General features: G+C 44.5%; 1 protein-coding gene across 6 annotated transcripts in view; it reads left to right on the forward strand.

The window, feature by feature from the left end:
• The window catches only part of Arhgap44 (Rho GTPase activating protein 44), a 157,492-nt gene that overhangs the window by 64,094 nt on the left and 70,366 nt on the right, over positions 1–23,032 (forward strand). For all 6 annotated transcript variants that reach the window (XM_075992154.1, XM_075992152.1, XM_075992155.1 and 3 more), the window contains exons 2-3: positions 20,406–20,445; positions 21,050–21,154. In XM_075992154.1, coding sequence (XP_075848269.1) covers positions 20,406–20,445; positions 21,050–21,154 — 145 coding nt within the window. The remainder of the gene's footprint in view (positions 1–20,405; positions 20,446–21,049; positions 21,155–23,032) is intronic.

Here is a 23,032-nt window from a genome sequence, read left to right on the forward strand (position 1 = left end):
CCCAAAGTCGGTCTTACTTCCTCTTTCTGGGATGAGGCTGTCATCCCATTGGATCAAGTCAAAGCTACCATACTGTCATCACGCATGTCTTCAAATTGCTGTGAGGTTCATGCTTAGGCTACTAGGGCCTGTAGTGACTACCATCTCTTCTTTCTTTCTATGTGCTTTTCAATCCTGGTTTTTTTTTTTTTTTTTGAGTCATAACGGCTATCTTCTCCTGCTGTAAATTGCACCCGGGGTTTGTTTGGAGAGGACTTGGTGCACAGATAACGAAGATGATTACTGCTAAGGAAGAAGGTGTTCTATCATATTCAGACTCACTGGAGACAATACACCACCCGCAGGGCACATCCCACTGCAGGGCTGCAGGAAAGGGAGATGAGCTGGTAGAAAGAGGTTGGGAGCTGAGGGCGTGTCTTTCTTGCTGTGCACACTGGAAGGAGTGGGAGAAGCCAGGAAGACTTACAGCTGCAATTTGGACAGCTTCGTCAGATTTTGGATGGAAGGCTTGGTCCCCAGAGGTCTGGCACCTGGGCAGAGCAGTCTACAGGGTGTATGGTGGAAGATATGGATATGAATTAGTTGATTTGCATATCCAAGCTGCACTGGGAGGTGGTTGTTTTTGCCTCTGATAATTAACAGTTTTGGGAGAAACCTTTCTAGGTCTGCAAGGCCCAAATTTTGAGCATCAAGATGACAGAAAATAATGAGTTTATATGTCATCCTGTTATATACATTTACGTGTCTGTCTCCCTGCACCTCTTCTTCCCTGGTTTAGACTCTGTAGAATTCCCAGCCACACCTACACAGCTCCTGACTGCTGTGCTCTCTAGGTGGCCCCCTCCTCCACACACGGACTCCTTTCAGAAGACTGTCTAGAAAGTCAGTCTTGTTTGCTACGCCGTGTGGTCCGTGTCCACCCTTTTCCATGTCTCTCTTCTTCATCTTTCATTAGGAAAACAGAATTGAAAGGCTGTGTACAGGCCTATACTTGTGTTTTTGTTGTTGGTTTTATTTGCTTTTAGCTTCTGGTATTCCAGCAATACAGTCAGGGTTTCTTCTGGACATTTCATTTTTCCTCAGAGAACCTGAACATTTTATATTTGTCTGTTTTCCATCTTCTGGTCTCCAGACATCCTCCCGCCTCTCTTCAGTAAGCTACATCATCCCGCCCTTGCTCTACTTAGAGAAAGTGAAATCTGCCCCACCCTAGCTTTAGGCATGGCTATTGCTGCAGTCTGGCTGTCTAATGTCCTCCTGGTTTTAAGGCTTGGTCCTTAGACTTGTGTTGTCTGGAGGTAGAACCAGGAGGAAGTGGGGTCTGGTGGGAGACCCTGCGGTCACAGAGATCAAGGCCTTGAAAGAGGTTGTGGGGACCTCGTCCTGTCTTTTTCTCTCTTTGCTTCCTGGTCATGAGGTGGGCAGTTTGGATCCTACACATTTCCACTCTGGTGCTCTACCACAGGCCCAAGTCACAGTAACAGAGCTAGCCAGCTCACAGCTGCCATGGTCACCATTTCCTCCTTCCAAGGTTGGTGATGTAGTGGATGGGACACTAATGACTCCCTTTTCCTTGCTCTTTGGAGCTCAGGGAATGGCTGGGTTTGGAAAACAGCTGCGTGGGGAGTGGTTTATGGCGGCATGTTTTTCCAGGCATGGAAATGCTGCTGCTTCTCCATGAGGCCTGACCTCTCCCTGTCTGCTGACCTCACAGGCCCTCACCACTTTCCTCTGTGATGGCTGTGATGCCCAGTGTGTGCTCGGTTTCCACACATGAATATTCATTAAGCTGGAAGGATCCTTTAAATGTCGTCGTGCCCAGTTTCCTTACTCAGCATACGTGGGAACTGGGCCTCTGAGCAGCTAAGCGCTTCCACTTGGAAACAGCCCAGGAGAAGCAAGGACTCCTGACTGCTAATCCTGCTGCGCAGCCCTACAGTTCTGAAAATTCCTTGACCTAGTTCACTCGATCTGCATAAGGGTGTTCCCCGAAATTTGCAGACTCTAGTGTCAGTCCCTGAGATAGCTCGAGATAGTTTGCATTTGCGCATGAGACGTGACATAATGTTTAGCCTGTCTTCTTCCGCTAAACGTATTTTATGAAATGAAATTACCATATTCTGTCAGTCTCTACCCATTTTTTTTAAACCTCTTGACAGTCATTTTAATGCCAAGGAAGTAGTTAGTGCCAAAATCCTCTCAGAGACCCTCACCAAGACACTAGGACAGATCTGGGGCTAAAACTGATGCTTGAGAAACAGCACAATACTGCGCCGAAGTATGATACAATCAAATCCTGGAAGATTCTGGGGAGCAGCTGACGTTGAGTGACGCTCTTGGCTTCTTCCCTGGAGCTGCGTAAGCTCATGCATGGTAACTGTTTTCTTCTGTAGCACTGTCATGTGGTTTCTTCCTGGATCTGTTTGGCCAGCACTTGGAGCAGCAGCACCTTGCTGTAGCCACCTGGGGCTGTTAAGTTTGCATGCTGAGGCTGTCATGTGAACGAAGGCTTGCTCATGCCCCTGTCTGTTCATCGGCATTGGCCAATAAGGCTAGCCCAGAAGGTGAGCGTCAAGTTCAGAGAGAGACCCTCTCACAACAGGGTGGGGAACAATAGAATACAACACCCAGTGGCCTACTCTGGTCTCTGTATGTACCTTCACATTCGTGTGTGTGTGTGTGTGTGTGTGTGTGTGTGTGTGTGTGTTTGTATCAGACACACACACACAGATACTCATTTTGGTTTAACAAAAGGTGGAGTGGAGAGTGATCGAGGAAGACCCTTGTTAACAAATTCTGTCTTCCACATGTACACTTGCACTTGTGCATACAACACTACACACACACACACACACACACACACACACACACACACACACACACGGGATTGGAAATAGGAGAACAGCATTAGGAGGTTAAACATGTTCAAATGTTTCTTCTCCTGGATCAGCCAGGATTTATTAGTATTACTAGTCAGGATAATTAGTAATTACAATTATCTAGTAATTAGCTAAATGTAGCCAATATTAGAACTGGCTTCAGTATAGATTTCAGGGTAGAGAAATTACTTTTGGAATAGGGAATCTGCCCAGCACAGAGACAAGTGGGAGCTTTCAGGGCTGCATCTCTTCCGCCAGAGTGATTTGACCCCACACACTTGAGGGCTTGGCAAGTTGCCCTGGGGAAAGTTTGTCCCTTCGGCCCCAACCTCAGAAGAACCATCATAGCCATTGAACCCCACAGCTGCAGGCTTAGCCTCCATGTGACCCACAGATGTCAGCCGGCCCTGGCTTCTGGTCCACGAAGACTGCAGAGTCTGGGGTAAACAGAGCCCAATAAGCCTTTTCCTTTATTGTCTTAGTTTCTCCCAGTGGGGCATTGGAAATCAGACTGCTAAGAGGAAAGCAAGATTTAGGAACATGAGCAATGAACATGTGTAGACCAGGTTGGCCTCAAGTGCATGGCAGTTCTCCTGCCTCAGCCTCCCAAGTACCAGGATTATAGGCGTGAGCCCCTCTGTCTGGATTTTATAGAGGATCTTAACAAAGAATAACTAGTGAGGATATGGGGTGTAAGAAGTAGAAGGGCATGGTCGTCTACACCTTTAATCTCAGCATTCCGGAGACAGAGGCCAGCCTGGCCTACTCAGAAAGTTCTGGTATAGCAAGGGCTACTCAGAGAGACCCTGCCTCAGAACTCTGCCCAGTTCTGAAAAAGAAAAAAGAAAAAGGACAAAGGGAAAGGATTTGGGGCTTCTCTGTCAGAGGGCTGTGGGAATGTCTCTATGCTGTCAGCCAGGTCGGTCTGTATAGGTCCCTCTTGTCACCCACTGTCTGTCTTCTTCATGACGGCAAGCGTCCCTGTTATGTGAATTCATTCAGCCAATAGCCTTTTAGATACCAGCCCATTAGGACATGGTCTGAGGTACCATAAGCACAGACAGGAAGCGTGTTTGGCCCTTTTTCCTGTTGTAATAAAATAGTTTTATGTAATTATTTGGGTCTGAGTAGCCAGGAAACAAAAGCACAGTCTCCGTTTCCACTTCCTTGCAGAAGAATCTATGGAAGTTTCAGGAGTCTCTGCTTTTGGTCAGAAAGGTCCAGCTTGAGGAAGGCTGCTTTCTGCACCTGTCACTTCGTCTTTGCTTTGTCCAAAGTAATCCATGCGTCACACTGGCAGATTTGGGGGTAGCATCCTTACTTTGGTGTGGCACGTCTTTATCCCTACAGCAGCACGGTTTGTAAATTGATTCACACCTGAGAAAGAAGATAGATTTACTGATAATGGGGGCAAGGGATCATCAGTGTTCACTGTTCATCCATAAGACAATGTAACAGGCCACAATAAGACACCACAGGCTGCGAGGGGGTCTGGCAGAGAAGAGAGGACAGCCAAAGAAAAGCTGTAGAGTGCCAGCATCCTGTTCTGTATGGACATGGACCCTTTTCCTGTCTCATGTAGCTAACGAGGAACTACATCCTCCTAGCAACTGGCAACCCAGCCCACCCTCTGCATCACCAGAGTCCACCAGTGCTGGTGAGAACCTTGAAAAATACCCCATCTGAATATGTTCAACATGGTGGTGACTTTCCTTTTGGTTGTTTCATAAGCAGTAGCATAGTAGTTGTGTGGTAGGTCCTACGTGGTCCAGCAAGGATGACACACGCAAGGCCATGTGTAGGTTCTGTTCAGACACTACACTATTTCCCATGAGGACCATGTGTGCCTGCAGGACGTGTGGAGCCTCCCTGCATCCAGCCACCATGGGTCTTGAGGAATGACGATGAGATGTTGGTCTCTGATCAAAGCGTCAAGGACACAGGAAAGGGAAGATCACATCTAGACAGTGGCACTCTTCTCCTTTGATTCAATTAGTCCCACATTCCTGTTTGCAGGATCCCAGGGCAGGGTTTCCCAGGGAAAATCTGCAAGTCACACAAATATGCACCGGGCATTTGTCATCTTCTGTACCATAGGGTTGCATCCCGAAGACCTGGATTTACAAGCCTCTTCCCATTGACCTTACCATAAGTTTATTTTTACAGCTGTGCCCAGAGTCATGGGCCAGAAAGAGACCTTGGCAAGTCATTGAGTCTGTCCTCACACAGGAAAGAGGGACCTCAGCCCCACCCGGGGCACTGTTCTTTAGGAATCTCGGAACAAGCTGATCCGCCCTGTCAATCACTAGCTGCGAGGACACTGCGGCCTTCTCAAGGAAATGAGAGCTTGAGTAGAGGGATAGCATGGCCAGGGATAGAGCCCTTTGAACTCCATTCTGTGACTCTGTGCTGGTGATCATCTATGTTCAGATAACCGAGGTAGCGGTTGTAAGAAAGAGTGCAGAGATGCCTCTGTGTGGCCTCGGTCACACAGCTGGTCCTTGGTCCTCCAGTGAGTCCCTGGTTCGATCGTCACAGTTGTAGAATGACACAGGATTTTTCTCTCATTTTTTAGGCTGGAAACCCAAGCTCAAAATGCCAGCTGGGCTGTTGCCTCTGTGGCCCCTCTCCCAGCTTGTGGGTGGAGTCTTCTCAGGCTCAGTGTCTTCTTTCTCTGTGCCCGTCTGTCCCTGTCTCCTCTTCTGGTAGGGACTCCAGTGTCAGTGGATCAAGCTGGCCCCTAGTCCCGCTCTTAATCACACCTTTAAGGATGCTGCCTCTTAATACAGTCATTGAGAGGTACAGTAAAGTTGTGGGATATGACTTAACCCCTGCTGGCAGCACTTAGGTAACATCAGCAGTATATACACACCGTTGGGGAGAAAGAACATTCTTCCCCGCCCTCTCCAACTAGCATAAATGGAGAGCACATTAACAGTCCGAGAGGAATCTTAGATGGACAAAAGGGCTAGGAGAGGACTTGGTTGGTAAAGTTCTAGTGAACACGTGACCACGATAGCCTGAGTTTGCGTTCTTAGCCCCCCCATGGAAAAAGAAAAGCAAACACACGCCTATAATCCCAGTGCTGGACAGGGAGAGGCTGGAGGATCTCTGGGGCTTGCTGGCCGTCTAGTGCTGCAGAATTGGTGAGAGACACTGTCTCAGAAAGTACAGGGTGAGCAATAGAGGAGCACATCCAGTTTGACCTTTGCCTCCTATGCATGTACACACACACACCCATATACACATATGCAAACACACAAATGCACAAACCCGTGTACATGCCTATGCGACACACAAAATAGATGCATACATAAGAAAAAATACAAGAGCTTACAAGGAAGGTTAGTGGTAAAGTGGGTGCTTGTTGTGTATAAACAAGGCCCTGGCTTCAACCTCAGTTCCACATTAAATAAACAAGCAAAAGGAACATAATTATTTGGAGAATGGAAGAATTTAGTATAATAAATTTCAGGGTATTTGAGGCTTAGACATCTTCCCTCTGAGAAAACACTCCCAAGAAAGGCTCCTGCTGTCCGGCGCTCTCAGAACAATGAGGAGCTTGTAGGATTTAGATCAGAGATTTAAGGTAATGTTCAGGTATTTTAGACACTGCATGAAAATTCCCATTTTACAACTAGGTTTTGGGGAAATGATACAGTACTTTAAGGTTTCCGTACTTTGCTTATTAGTTTCAGTTTACAAATTTAGTCCTTTGTTTAATACTAGTGACATGAAGGTGTGTTATTTGTAAGTTGGTTTGTTTATTAACTTATCACACCCGTTGTGTAAACTGTTCTTTTGGTATTATTTTTCTGCGTGCCTATTTTTTTAACTGTGACCCCACCCCCACCCCGCGCGCGCACACACCAGTTTGGCAGCTACCATCTTTGCTGTTCCTCCTGTGTACGGGTACTGTGGGTACATTCTCGTCCTTGCACTCCTGTTCCTCCACCTGTCAGGCCACTGTTTGCTTTACCTTGCCCTTGACACTCTGTAACCGTGGGACCTGTCCTTGTTCCTGGCTCCTGGCCGCCTTTGTCATTCACGGGGCACAATACACACACTGTTCATCTAGAGGAATTGGGGTTTGAAAGCAGCGGAGGTCTGGCGGTTACCATGGCAATACCTTAATCTGTCTTTTCTGCATATGTATGTGTGGACCGTTTTTTAAAAAGGAGATCTATTTGTTTTTATTTTCTGTATTTTAATGTTTGGCCTACTTGTATGTATGTGGACTGCTAGCGTGTCTGGTACCTGCAGAGACCAGGAGGTATCTGCTCCCTTGGAACTGAAGTTACAGATGGTTGTGAGCCACCATGTGCGTGCTGGGAAGTCTGTCTTAGTTAGGGTTACTATCGCTGTGATGAAACACAATTACCAAAGCAACTTGGGGGAGGAAAGGACTTATTCAGTCTATGCTTCCACTTCACGGTGCATCATCAAGGGGAGTCTGGACAGAAACTCAAGCAAGGCAGGAACCAGGGGGCAGGCGTAGGCTCAGAGGCCATGGAAGGATGCTGCTTACTGTCTTGCTCCCCACAGCTTGCTCAGGTTGCTAATCCAAGACCACCAGCCCAGGGATGAACTTACCTACAATGGGATGGGGTGGGGTGGGGTGGGGTGGGGTGAGGTGCAATGGGCTGGGCCCTCCCTATTGATCACTGATTTAGAAAATGCCCTACAGCTGGATCTTACGAAGACATTTTCTTAATTGAGGGTCCCTCTTCTCAGGTGACTTTAGCTTATGTCAGGTTGACATAAAACTAGCCAGCATAGAACCAAACCTTGATCATCTGAGAGAGCAGCAAGTTATCTCAACTGCTAAGCCATCTCTCCAGCCCCTCTGTCTTTTCCTATATATACTGGTGTGCCACCTTCCATATTAAAATTCTTTCCACAGCTTTACATGTGAAAGAAATGACATTAAAATTTACCACTTAACTAGAATAGACGTTCATGCATTTAAGCTGTCCATTTTAGGGTCTTTAAGTGAACAGACCTTTGTCCCCAGGCCTTCCCATTGGGTTTAGTTCCTCTCCATACCTCAAATGACATGCTTATCCTGCTGCTGGGTTGCACATACTCATCATACATACACACACATAAGCAGGCACACAGACACACACATGGACATGAACACACATGCATGTGCACACACATTCACACACACACACACACACACGTATACACTTAGCATCATTTACTTCTTGCCAGCAATTCTCTTATATCACCCATAGACTTTTCACGCTTATTGCTTAAATAATGTGTGATTTTTTTTTTCACTCCTATAAAACCTACCCAGGATGACCTAGTTTCTCTCGACAGGATTTAGTGAGCCGTGATAATTGGGAGTCCTTCCATTCACCCCCAACCCTCACTACACCTTTCTTTGTTCAGCTATTTCTCCCCTGCTCTCCTTCTCCCCTTATCTCCTCCCCTTCCTTTCCTCTTTCTTTCCTTTTTTTTTAAAAAAAAATATTTTTATACATTTTAAAAACAGATGGTTGCTATTCATTCTATCCTGGGATAATCATGATTACGTCTTCAATATATCATCTATACATTCCTTCTTGAAGTCTTGAGTCAGTTAGAACTGGGTATGGTGGAATGTGTCTAGGATCCCAGCACTTGGAAGGCTGAGGCTGGCGGATCTGAAGTTCTAGGTCAGCTTGTTTTACATGGCAAGATGCTGTTCAAAAGAACAAGCCAATGGAGCCATGTAAATGTTACCCACTGTCTACATGTCTAACAGGATCCCACCTCATTCTGTTAGGCAGGGTAGCTGAGATTAGACCATGGTTTGTATTGCAGGGCTTCTCAGTAGCTTTGATGTTTCAGTACAACTCTGTTAAATGGGGAACTCATATCCAGTCTTTCCTTAACTCATTTCTCCACAGAATCTTTTTTCCTCCACAGCGTCTTGAGGAGCTGTTCTTTCCTGGAAACTTTGTGGGTTATCATTGTGACCAACCACTTCCAAATATGTGTGACACTGTGACAATCAAGGTTTCCGTGGGTGGCATCGCTTGTTCTTCTGGGCTTATGAATAGATCAGAGCACCCGTTTTGGATCAGTTTGCCTGGTTCCTGCTTTGATTTTAGTCTGTTGAGCGTGAAATTAAAAGAAAATCAAAAAGTCATGACTTGTACCCAATGTCACTTCTACAGTGCCTGTCACCATGATGATTCATCCGTTGAACTTGGTAGAGAGGGCTTGGGCTGGGTATCAAGTGATGTTTGTCTTGCATGTAGGAAGTTGAGGCTGAGACCCAGCTTTACACAGCCTAGTGCTGGCCTCTTTGGAGCCTGGGGCGCAGCAGCACTCCCCTTGGCTACCTAGCCCTCCTCTCTTCCAATTCCCATGGGCCTTTTCCTCAAGCACTCAGGCATGCTCCACAATTCTTAAAACCCCATCTGACCTCCACATTAGTTTCTTAGCCCCAGCTTCTAGGAACAGACTCGAGCAGAGTGTCTCCAGTAAAGAGACATGCTTGCTGTGTTGTCTGAGCTGCACAGCTCCAGGTCTTGGTCCTGATGCTTTCCCTTGTCTGCCTGATGCTAGCTAGAGTCATCACTATGGGCAGCTGCCAGCGCTGCCAGCAAGCTGGTTGTATTGCTCTTCCTGGGCAGGGACTGTGATGGTGCAAGGTGAGGCTCTGCTAGCATGGGTCCTAGGTAACTTCTGTGACCCTTTGCTTCTGAATGCAGTGTCCCTCTAGTGCTTACTATGCTGACTGCCAGCCCAGAGCTCTTGGTCTCAAGTAGGCACAGAAGGTTGGCATTCTCTGCCATGGCTGGCCCTCTAGCTCCCGGCCTTTGGGATCTAGCCACTCTGCAGAAGCCTCCAGCAGTGTCTTCTTGATATTGCTGCTGTGTTTGCTTCCTTATCTACCGCAATAGTGGTTTAATGATGGCACAGCTTCATTCTCTGTGCTTTCTCCTAAAGATGGATGTTAAAGGTGGGGAAGACAGCTTAACATAACCTGTGATTGGCCCTAATGCTGCAGCGCCAGGGGCCAGCTGAGCAAGGAGCAGCAACTTGCCTACATCACCTAGAGAAGGATGTTTGCTAATCAGAATACACTCTTTGCTTTGTTCAGGCTAATCTCAACAGGCCCTCTGCTGGCAACCAGGAGAACTGCTACTACTTAGGAAGTGGACATGAATCATCTAGACATATATGATTGAAAAAATTTCTTTTAAAAAAGTCTAATCCAAGCTGTTTTAATTCCTGTGACTGTGCTAAGGCCTTCAGGAGTCAGAATTATGCCCTGGCAGCAAGCATCTGTGAAAGTCATGCAGCTTCCTTGGGGCATGCTTGGAGTTCAGAGCCACCATGCTGCCATGAGGGCAGTCTGACCTTTGCTTGGCTGATGGCATTAGTCAGATGGGAGTAAATCATACACTGTTGATTAAATAACTCCTTTCCTCCCCTTACCCCCTTGATGATCTTAGATGACAGTGCATCTGCCATCCACCAATCAGAGTGGGTCCCTTCCCAGGGGGTATCCAGTGGCCACATCAGTCTCATCAATCAATATCTCTGATGAACATAGCTACAAAAATTCTCAAAAAAAAAATACTTACACACTAAGTTCAGAAACACAGGAAAAGACTAGCAACCATCATCAGGGTGGCTTCATCCCACAGATGCAAAGATGACTTAACACAATTAAATCGGTTATCTTTCAATAGCGTTATTTAGTCTCCATGAGTTTGTATACTTTCTATCTTTTCTGTTGCTGTTGAAATCCAGCTTACTCATCCATGGCTTCATGGACTATGGGATGTGATTCCATTTTTCTAATATTTGTTGAGGTTTGGTTTGCTTCCTAAGACGTGGTCAGTTTGGGAGAAGTTTCCATCCAATGCTGAGAAGAATGTGTGTGCTCCAGTGTTTGGATAGACCATTCTGTAGTTGTCTGTGAAGTCCACTTGAGTAATTGTGTCATTTAAGCAGAGAGTTGCTCTGTTTTGTTTCTTTCAGATGACCCTGGCTTTCATAGTCTTTGTTGAAAGATCATCTGTTTTTCTGATGAGTCTGCATTAATGTGTGACTTGATCTTTTTCTCTTGCAGCTGCTAATACCTTTTCTTTGTTCTGTACATTTAGTAATTTGACTATTATATAACATGGAAATGGATTTTTTTTGGTCCTATTTAGTGTACTATGTACCTCTTGAATAGTTACAGACATCTCTTTCGTTAGGTTATGGATTTGTTCTTCTATTCATCCAAGGTTTCCTCCTTCTCGATATTCAGATTTGGTCATTTTATAGTGTCCTGGAGGTGTTTTCTCTCTCTCTCTCTCTCTCTCTCTCTCTCTCTCTCTCTCTCTCTCTCTCTCTCTCTCTGTCTCTCTTCCCTAACTATAGAGGGGGGACCTGGAGGGCTGCTGCAGGAATGGATGGAATGTGTAGTCTAAGTCCTCCTGGGAAGTGATGTGGAGGTTGGACTGCAGGGCTGTGGAATTGACCTTCTGTGTTTAGGGTCTCTACCTGGAGTCAGGATGGAGTATAAACAGTGGGATAGGTAGAGTTGGACACCTGGGGTCTTCATCTGGAAATGAGGTCCTGGAGGATGGTTTACACTGATAGGTGGAGTTGGCCGTGTAAATCTAGGATCCTTACCGGGATGTGGGCAGAGGTATATTGTGAGGCTGAGTGGAGTTGGCAGCATATGTATAGTCCCTACCTGGAGGGACTTGAGAGTGTGGGCACAGGACACTCAGTTCTTAGGCATCCTCATTGGGATGTGTGGAATTGATAATGAGAATCTGAGGTACCTGCTGGAGACAGGGACCACCAGGTAGATCACAGAAATCTGTGAAATTATTTTTAGATATCCTTATTAATATTTTAAAGGATGTTTTGTGTGTGTATGTATGCATGTGGTGTGTTTACACACATGTCTCCCTGTGCAGTGGTGGGTGTGGGATTTCCTGATCTATCTATCATGAGCTACTATTTCTTTGAGACAAAGTCACTGAACCCATAGCTGGTGCCCTGTAAGAAGAGTGGTCCCCTACTTCAGGTCCTCCCAGCACTAGGGTTACATGAGCACGCAGCCATGCCCAGCTTCTTGTTGCAGCTGCTGGAATCTGAACTCAGGTCTTCATGCTTGTATAGTAAGTGTTCTTATCCACAGAGCCAGCCTCTTGGATCTCTCATGAAGAGTTTTTGCTTATTTTTAAAATTAAAAAATATTCTGTGAAAGTTGCCTATATATTTATAATGCATTTTGATTATATTCATCCTTTTTATCTTCCTATGTACTCTGGAACCTTTCCCACCCCCAGCTGTCCCTTTAGTCCTTATGACATAGTGAGTTTGGTTAAGGTCGCTTTTACGTACCTGGTTGTGGTGGAATTTATTGGATGTAGGCAACATACCCATGGCTATACCCCTGAAGAAAAGGACTCCCTTGTACCAGAAACCATTAACTTCCTGCAGCTCCTCACCTAGGTTTTGGTGGTTGTATAGGGCCCTCCCTGACTCACATGGGGATGTTGATGTACACTCTTCTGCAGGTAACTATGGTTACGTTGAGTTCCCGAGTGTAGTGGCCATGTCATATCCAGAAGATGCCTTAGTGGGTGGGGATTCAGATCTTTCTCTTTGGGTCTGGCAGCTAACAGCCACTTATGCTCAGCCCTTTGCACAGCTGTGAGTCTCTACGTTAATCACCTCCCACTGAAAAAAGGCGCTGGTCTGGCCGAGGCTGAGATTAGCAATAAACTATGGGTATAAACACAAATATTAAGAAGGCAGTTTGATAGCGTGGTCATGTAGTGAAACAACAGTAGAAGGTTTACCCTACCCCTGGGATCAGTTACCAACCCCGCCATGGGCTTTCAATCAGATTTACAATACCAGGCATGAGTTCTCTTCTGTGCAGTGGGCCTTAAATCTAACCAAGCAGAGGTATTACCTCTTGTATTAGTAAGGACTCGCTGAAGGAGCAGAGCTGATAGAATGAATATATAGATTGGCTTACAAGATGTGGTCTGGGAAGTCCAACAATGACTATCTCTTAATGGAAAGGCCAAGAATCTGGTTCATTCCATGAGGACAGATGTGTCGGCATTCCTAGTCTAGTGCAGAAGACCTGGGAAATTCCTGGAGAGCTGCTGGTCTTCAGTTTCCATCAGAAGCCCAAAGAAGCCAGTTCTAAGGAACAGGATAGCATCAGGATCATGATGTTGTGAGGGTGAGGGCAAGAAGGCAAAGAGCAAATTTCCTTCTTTCATGTCCTTTTATCTAACCTGCCCTCAGCAGGTCCTATCCATGTTCAGGGTGGGTCTTCCCACTTTAAGTAACATGAAAAGCAAAGTTCTTACAACAGTATCCGGTAATCTGTGCATTAGTTAATTCCAGATCCTGTTAAACCGGCAATCTGGATTAGCTCTTACACCTCCAATAACATTCGTGCCACTGTCACCCCAGTGGGTGCATTATGCCTGCTAGGTCATTATTGCACCGTGCAAGGTCCACTGCAGGGTTGGGTCATTGGTGACTTTTATCCCACAATAGCCCACATAGTATGTTTGAGCCATGAAAGCTAGTGACCAGGGAGAAAAATTCCAGGTCAGTTCCAGTTTGGCTTTTCTATGTCTCGCAATCAAGGAGTTTAGAAACAAGGTCTTACCATCTCCTTATGTCAGTCAACCAAGAAAAACAGTAATGGCCTGCATTGTTTAGGAGGCTTCTGGAGCCTTGATCTTGTTCTCTTGCTGTGAAGTGGCGCCTTGATCAAGGCAGCTCCTAGAAAAGAAAGCATTTAGCTGAGGTTTGCTTCCAGTTTGGGGTGTTTCTCCAAGATGATCCTGTCAGGAAGCAGACAGGCATGATACTGAGCAGTAGGTAAGAGCTTTATGTCCTGATCTGCATGCAATAGACAGAGGCTGAGCCTGCTGTAAGCTGACCCCCAGTGCTACACCTTCTCCACCAAGACCAGAACACACTTCCTAATCCTTCCCAAGCAGTTCCACTAACTGGGGAGCCAAATATTTAAACATGTGAACCTGAGGCCCTCTAAGAGAGACATACAGGGATCTAAACGACATGGAATGTAGAAACGACAAAATCCCCTGAGTAAATTGGGAGCATGGCCACCATGGGAGAGGGTAGAAGGGGAGGGGAGAGGTACTGAGGGGAGCAGAGAAAATATATAGCTCGATAAAAACAATAAAAAATACAAAAAACAAAGTAGTGGGTTTTCATATAGTTTTTCAGAAACCCTTATTTTTAGTTGCCCCCATTCCTTCCATCTTCCCTATCCCCAGTCTCCCATCTCCTTCACACCCCCCTTAAACCTTCCTGTCCCCAACAGTCACATCTGTTCTACTCTCATCTTTGCCCTCATTAATTTTTTTGATATCTTTGCCTCATCTCTAATGTTTTTCCATGAGTGTATTGGTGATCTTTTAGGTTTAATTTCTTTGCTACATTAAATGAATTTTGAAATTAGGTTTTCTGAGCATTTCCCAATTACATTAGTTTCATTGTATTGATTTTTATATCTAACCTACTTTTCCAGATAGATTATATAATCATTTCTTTATGCTGTTTAAGTTTACTTTAAACCAATTTAACTTCAAATATGTCTATTTAGGTATTTCCATTTTAGTTTTTAAAATCTATTTTAAGAGCAGACATGCCTATACTCCCCTAGTAGTAAAACAGGAACATCAGAACTCAAGGTCATCCTCAGCTATATTGGGGGTGTGTCTCAAGAGCAAGTAAATAAATAAACATATAAATCTTTGGTTTCCATTGTGCACCATTGGATAAAAGAATCTGTCTGCTTCTCAATTACACAAGAACACTTTTAACATTCTGCCAGGAATAAGGTGTATAACTACTTTTTAAAAGCCAAGGATTTTCCTTTTCGTATTTTTCATGAATATGCATTAGATTTTGTTAAATATTTCTCATTTATGAGATAGTCTTGGTTTTGACATTTAATTAAGCAGTGTGATTAATTACACTGAGAGATTCCTGAGGTTAGACTCTGTGTGCCTTCTGACAGCTAATCTAACTTGTTTGCAGTATGCCTGTTTATGTTACAGTGTCATTACCTAGATAAAATCCGTATTTTTTCTTGTAGTGCCCTTTTCCAGTTAGAGAATTGTGGTTTAAATGAGGGATGTCCCCCACCAGCTCCTGAGTTTGAACACTTGTTCCCAAACTTGGTGGTGTTATTTGGGGAAGGTGTGGAACCTTCCGGAGGTGGGACTGGCTAAAGGAGATAGTTCCCCAGGGGCAGACCTTCAGGTTTTAATGCTGGGCTCCCCCCTCCTGTCTGTGCTTTGTTGCCTGACTACAGATCCTGTGAGCAGCTGCCTCACACTCCCAGCTCCCTGCCTTCCTTGTCGTGCAGTTGAGATATAATACGGGAATGAACTGATACTTGTTTTTATTCTTTTCCTGTTATTATTGAAATAGTTTGTGAACATTTGGAGAGCCATTTTAAAGACAGCTTGGCCTTCTGTTTTCCTTTGGGAAAGATGTATAGTTGCTGTCTGAATGGCTTCCCTTGTTGGTAGGACTGCCCATGCTTTCTATTGACTCTTGAGTCAGTTTTAGCTTTTTTTTCTAAGCCTTTGATCCAGTTTATCTGAATTTGTGAGTTTTGTCAATCCAGAGTCTCATTTATCTTTTAACATTTGTGTCATCTGTGTGTGTTCTACCTTCTTTTCTGTCCTTTTCTCATTTTTCTTTCCCAAGTGAATCTTGTAAAGATTTGCTTTTTTGTTAGTCCCTTCAGAGAGTTAGTTTACATGGGCTTTTCCAATCTAATTTCTTCTTCTTTGCTGTTGTTTATTCTGTTTATGCTGTTTGAATATTGTTGCATCTCATAAAATATGCAGCTGAAAGTGTGTACATTAAGTGCCACTTTGCTGATATGATTAATGCATTTTGTTTCTTAATTCTAAATATTTATTTTTTTAAAACACAAATTACTTTAGACCTATGTGCTATTTAGAGGTGTTTTCAAATTTGCAGTTCGGGGGAAGCAGGATGGACAGGGCTTGTATCACAGGCTGGCTTCTAACTTCCTTGGGTAGCTGAGGATAACTTTGAATTTATCATCTTCCTCTGTTTACCCACTCACTGCAGGGATTACAGGTGTGCACAACCACTCCCAGTGTCAAGGATGGAACCCAGGGCTTTGCGCATGTGAGACAAACTCTTTAACCCAAGCAAATGTATTTCCTTTCTCATTTCATTTTGCTCTTTATTACAATATAAAGTATTGGGGGTAGAGATCATTGCCTGGCCTTTCACATCTGTTGAGAATTGTTTCACGGGCTCATCAGCTGGGGTATCTGGAGACAAATTCTTGCGCTCATGAGCAGAGCTCCTCCTCTTTACCACCAGAGATTATGTACGCCTGTCAGATACATCCTGTTGCTTTATGGTTTCAAGCCCCCTGCATCTTCACTGTTTCTCTGTAATAGAACGTGAGGCCTGTTGTTATCTCAACATGTTTACACCTTCCCAAAGTTTTTATCAGGTCTGACTTGTTTATTTTCTGATCCTTAGAAGTGAATTATAATTTTTTTTTATTGTTGCATTGCAATCTTCTCTCCTAAAGTCAATATGATTAATTAAAAATAGCTGGAGGTGCAGCTCAGAAAGAATATGCTTGTCCAGCATGGCTGAAACCTCAGCTCCCATCGGCAGCTCTGCAGATAAACAACAAAGGAGAATTTGCTTGCTATTTCCTTCCTAAGTCTGGTATTTTAGAAATGACTTTGTGTGTGTGAGTGTGTATGTGTGTTGTTGTTTTTGTTATTGTTGTTGTTTTCCTTTTACTTCTCAATTTTCTTCCTCCTGTTAGATCTTTCCTGAGTAGCACTGAGCTATCTTTGAACTAGATTTTTTTTAAATCTAGGCTATATATCTTTGGATTCTTCCCCTAACCCCACTTGCTACCTGTGGCAGGTGAAGGAGCTGGCCTTACTCTGTACCAGCTACAGCACACAGGAGAATAGAATCTGCACCCCACACCAGAACTGACCCTGTTATTGGGGTCACAGGTGAGCCAACCCTAGGGGCAGGAGAGCTGACCTCCACCACCTCTTATGCCCCCTACATCACTCAGGAGAGAGGGCACTGCACTTTGCCTAGCAAAACTCATATTGCCCTTGGCCCTGGCAATATGAGTGAGGGGGACCTAGATCTGAGGGCCTCAGAGCAGGAGAACTGGCCCCCTCCTTGCTGCAGACCCCTTTGGGTGAGCTAGCTGAGGTCCTGCGGGAGAGCTTATCTAGGTAGTGACGATGAGGGAAAGCTTATGGGCTGACCAACCCAGTTACCACTCAGGCCCAGAACCAGAACTTTGAGTTGCCCCACCTCATCTATGAACTGTTGGAGCGTGTGAAGCGGACAAACCTACAGATCCAAAACAACAGAATCTCCATGACACAGAGCAACAACAGGATAAAAGAAAATGCAGTCTTTGAGTTTTTAACTGGAGTGTTTCATCCAAGTGTGTTTTCCGATATATTAGATATCACATGACATATATAATTTTGCTTTATTTTTCTATTTTCCTTCATAGCTATTGTTTTCCTTTGTTTCAATGTTAAGGCTTTACTCTAGTTATTTTTAATTACATAGCCTCTGGTAGATCCATATCCTACTTCTTCCCTGGCAGGGATGCTCTTGAATGTTCATTGGGTCTCAGTTTAATTAAGAGAATTAAGGTGACCACTAAAGCCTTGCTGAAGAATGATGCCAGGAACTTAGAAATTTGCCCAGTTACTTCTCCTCCTGGACTTCTGGGATATTGTCTGGTATCACTTTTATGTTTAAAGAGATTTTTTTCTTTGCTTTTAAAACTTACTTTAAGATTGATGCCTTGTAGTCTTAATGCATATGCTGATCTGTGCAGCCAGTACTGCCAACAAAATTCCACACTCTTATCTCATAGCTGGGCGTGGAGACAGAGGCAGGTGTATCTTGGTGAGTTCAAGGCCAGCCTGGTCTCCAGTCATCGTCTGTGTAACCCTTTATGATTGGTTTTTGTGCATAGAGGGTATGCTTTGACCTTGTACTGAGTGTTGGCGCGTGTCAGCATTCCACCCCTGTGGCTGGGTAACATGGAAATGTTCTGGAACCTCGTCACCTGCTGGAAGACAGAAAGATTGTTCCAGATTTGGAGCATTCATAGGTGTGTTTATGTGTCTCAGATGTGTGAAGCTCATTTCTCTGACGCACCACTGCCAGATCACATGGCAAGTGTATATTTAATTTTATAAGGAACTGCCATTGATTCTTCACTGGCTTGAGCTGTTCTATCATGCCCATTCCCCTAGCAACTCATGGGCTTTTCAAGGTCAGATTCTTTAGAGCTTGGTGTGTGTGTGTGTGTGTACGTGCGTGCGTGTGTGTGTGTGACTACTATCTGCTATCTTTCTTGGTAATATTTTGTTTTTTATTTATGTCTCTTTTTCAGTAGCAGGGATAGAAACCTGTCAGGCCAATGCTGTACCCCTGAACTATCGCCTCAACTCTGTGCTTATTTTATTAGAATTTTTTTCTTATTACTAACTTGGGCAGTTCTATATATAATTTCCATATCATTCCTTTATCATGTGATGTGCAACATATTTCTCTCTATGGGTTTCCTTTTATCTCTTAACAGGATTTTTCATAGAGCAAAAACTTTTCCTTTTGCTAGAAGTCTAATGTACCAATTCTTTTTCTTTTATGCAGAATGTTTTTAATGTTATCCCTTAGAACCCACAGCTCTAATAAGGTCACAGATATTCCTTCCTGTACTTGAAAACTCCATATTTTATGTTCTATTGAAACCTGTGATCTATTGTGATTAATTTGTATAGATTGCACAGAGCCAGGATCCGCACCTTTGCCTATTGTGTTCCATGACAGTTTGTTAGATTCTTTCTTCTCCTTGAATAGTCTTTGTTCCTTTTTCAAGATTACTTGGTCATGAGTCTGGATCTATTTCTGGCTGGTACATTCTTTCCTTTTGCCAATGCCATCCTCCTGATTATTTAATTTTCAAGTTGATCATGTGAGTGCTATAACTTAATTTTCTTTCTAGGGATGCAGTAGTCATTTCCCCTTTTCTGCATGTCACTGTCATGCTGGAGTTGGTTTCTCTATCTCTAGCGCCAGTCCTGATGTAGCTCCAGGGTTGCATCCCATCTGAGGTCAGTTTACAGAGGAATTGGTATCTTCACTCTGTTGCGTTCTCTAGTTCACAGACATTCTGTGTCTCTCCACCTGACTTAGATATTCTGTGAATTTCTTCATAAGCACTCTGTAGTTTGCTGGTGTGTTGGTTACATTTCTGTTGCTGTGATAAAACACCACGACCAAAGTAACTTATAGAAAATTGTGTTTGTGCTTATGGTTCCAGAGGGTTAGAGTCCATGATGGCAGAGCGAAGACGTGGTGGTAGAAGGAAGCTGAGGGCTCACATGTTGGTCTGCGAGTATAAAGCAGAGAGAGCAAAGTAACAAGTCTTTAAGCTCTCCAAGCCTACCTCTAGGGACATACTTCCTGTGACAAGGGCGTACCTCCCAAACCTACCCAACAGTACCTCCAGTGAGAATTGATGAAACATCTGAGCTTATGCAGGCTCTTTATAAGTTTTGATAGACGGACACCAAAGAATTTAATCTCTTGAAACCTTTACTAAGAGTATTTTCAAGGGTCTGTTATTAGTATGTGGAGAGAGTTTATGTTTGTATATTCCTCTTATTTAATACAGTCTTGGTTATGTTATGGGTTTTTGTTTTTGGACAGGGTCTCACTATGTAGTCTTGGCTGACCTACAATTCCGTGTAGATAAGACTGGCCTCAAACTCAGAGATACACTTGCCTCTGCCTCCTGAGTGCAGGATTAAAGGCATGTGCCACCATGCCTGACTTGATGATTTTTTTGATGGGAAGGCATCTCATTTTCTTGTCTTTTTTTCTGCATTGATCATGCCAGCTGCAACTAGGGACCTAACACTTGAAAGTCCAGCCATGGCCAGAGTCTCTACATTGATTGCTAGGATTCAGTACTGGTTTTGTGTTTGCTGTTTATGAATTGCACCATTGGATCCTACTATTTTTGTTTGCTCTTAGGGGCAAGCCTAAATGCATGGGTGTGACAGTCTTCTTAAGAAAAAATAGTAGAAGTCTATTTGTTGTACTCGATACAGGTCCAAGTCTGTGGCGGGGCACTCCAGAGAACCTTGAGCTTTGCTGGCATGCTACTTAGTGTTTCTGGAAGATTCTAGAGTTGTCTCTATCTTCTCCTATTAAGAGTTTCTGGTACTCTTGTCTGTTTCTCTGGAGTTGCTGTAGAAACAGTGGGATTTGTCCTTTGACTGTGTGCTTACTTAAGTCTGTATATAGGTATGTGTGTATGCACTAACATTTACATAGCAGTGTGTATATATTAGCATATGTATATATAAATGTGTATTAACATGTGTACATGCGTATATATAAATGTATGCACACATTTGCTGACCGTTTTCTCCATCTTCCCTCTAGGGCAGAAAAGACTGAAGTTCTGAGCGAAGACCTTCTCCAGGTGGGTTCACTTACCTTGCCTGCCAGACCCTGAAGATGTTTTCCTCTGAAATGGTGCCATTTCTCTGTTTAGTTTCTATGCCTCTGCTGCATCCCTACAAACTACTAGGGGTTGAAACTCTGTTGTTTCTAACAGTGCTTTCCATTTTGGCTCCCCAGAGGTGCAAGCCCACATCCATGGTTTTAATCAGCTGCATATTAAAAATACTTGGGTAAACTGCTTCTATACTGAGCATGTGCAGACTTTCCTTCCTGCCATTCCCTAAATAAGGCAGTGTTGTAACTGTTGTCAAGGGGTTTACATTGGATAAAGCACAATGAGTAACCCAGAGTCAATTTCAGATACACCAGGGGAGGTCTGTGGCTTGTATGCAGATATGTTTATTTAAGCCTGTGTGGGGCTTGGTGTTTGAGGGTATCCTGGTGCTAGTCTCCCAAAGGTACTGACTTAGATAAGATTCTTGGGGGAAAGATTCACAGAGTACCAGGGGAGCACCCACGCTGTGGTCACCCCACTCCCGCTTCAGCTCTCCAACACGGGGCATTTGCTGCCCAGAAATCCTTGCCTTTCCTCTGTCTCACCGTACCTCCCGCTGTCTGTGCAGGTAGAGAAGCGCCTAGAACTGGTGAAACAAGTGTCCCACAGCACACACAAGAAGCTCACCGCGTGTCTACAGGGCCAGCAGGGAGCGGAGGCCGACAAGCGCTCAGTAAGTGCCCTTTGCTGAGCCCTGGAAGCTTAGATCCTGTGTCCTGGCACCCAGCATCTCACCCCCAGGGCAGTGGCTTGCTGAGGCTACTCTTGTGTCTGAAGCTCAACCAAGCAAGCCTCGGTGCTTATTTCTGCCGCAGGGGAATTTTTGCTCTTTAATCCTGCCTGAAGCATCACCCTCACCAACCAAGCTGAGGCCCCCTTCCCGGGGCAGATACCCCCAGGATGTCAGGACCATGCTTAAGTGGTTGAGAGCCTACCTCTGAGGGAGAGTTCCCCTGCATGGACACCTTTCATTGGTTCAGCTCCATCATGGATTATATTTACCTTAGTCATATTGATGGTCCACGGAAGACAGTCTTGACTTCTGAGGTTTCCAGGGGCCTAGAAAAACCCTTGGAAGTTGTTTCCACTGTAATGAGGTGACAGAATGCCTGCTGGGTAAAGCTACTTCGATGCCTTTCTTTTGAACTGATTTCAGTAACATTGTGAATACCCTGGTACTTAGCAGTGAGTTGTATAAATACTCTTTTCTTATCTTTCCTTTTCATCCCTTCCTCCTTCAGTTCCACAAAAGAGCAAAAGATACTTTTACTCGTGTGTGTGTGTGTGTGTGTGTGTGTGTGTGTGTGTGTGTATGTATGTGCTTGCATGTTTGGGGGAGTTCACATGTGTACCTTAGGTATTGTTCCTTAGAAACCATTCAACCATTCTCTCTCTTTTTTCTTTCTTTATTTGTTTGAGACAAGAGACTTTCACTGGTTTGAAATTTACCAAGTAGGCCAGGCTTACTGGCCATCAAACCCCAGGGATTTGCCTATCTCTGTCTTTCTAGAACTGGGATTATAAGCATGCACCACCACACCTGGCTTTTATTTGAAAAAAAAAAAAGGTTCTGGGAATTGAACTCAGGACCTTGTGTTTGCAAGGCAAACACTTACTGGAACTATGTGTTTTATTGTGGGTATTTTGTATTCTAGGATGGTATTAATTAGTATTAATTTGTCAGCTTGACAACATCTAGAATGATCTGGGAGATGGTGGGTATGCTTGTGGGGGTTATCTTAATACCACAGAGGAGGGAAGACCTACCCACCATGGGAGGCACCATCCTCTAGGTGAGCTCATGGGCTATAAATGCAGCAGCAGCATGCATTGCTGCCTATTCCTGACTGTGGTGACCCTGTGCCCAGCTACTTCAAGCTTCTGATGTGGACTGTCCTGCAGTGATGGACTATAAATGCCCCGGAACTGAGAGCCAAAGAAACCCTTTCTCTCTTAAGCTGTGTTTATCAGAGTGGTTCTCAGTGCTATAGGAGTGGTGTCTGCGACAGATGGCCTCTCTCCCGTTCCTCCTCCTTAGATTCCCATCTGTGTTTGGTGTCTGTTGGATTAGTTGTGCTGACTTTTGTTTGCTGGGGTGTCCTGGGGCCCCTGCTTATGTTAGTTATGGCTGTTGAGAGTCACAGATTGAGTGCCCTGGACTGAATGAATGCGCCCTATGTTTCCTTCAGTCTCTGCACAAATGCCAACACCAGCCACGATTGCTCAGCCCTCACTCTTCTTTCTTTCTTGTCCCAAATACTTAGTGTTTTGGATTTCAAATATTTGGAATTTTGGAATATCTGTGAGCCCACAGTGAGGCACCCTGGGGCTCAGACATAAGTCTAGCATGAATTCATTTGTTTCATCTACTGCACACAGCCTGGAGATGATGCTATTTAATATTTTGATGCATCTCTGTTTTCACTGCAAGCTGTCACATGTGGCCAGATGTGGAATTTTCACTGGTGGCTTCTGGTCAGTGCTCAGAATGTTTCAGATTTTGGAGCACTTTTGGGTTTCAGGGATTGCAGATTGGTGATACTCAAACTCT

The sequence above is a fragment of the Microtus pennsylvanicus genome, chromosome 11, assembly GCF_037038515.1.
Source record: "Microtus pennsylvanicus isolate mMicPen1 chromosome 11, mMicPen1.hap1, whole genome shotgun sequence".
NCBI lineage: Eukaryota > Metazoa > Chordata > Mammalia > Rodentia > Cricetidae > Microtus > Microtus pennsylvanicus.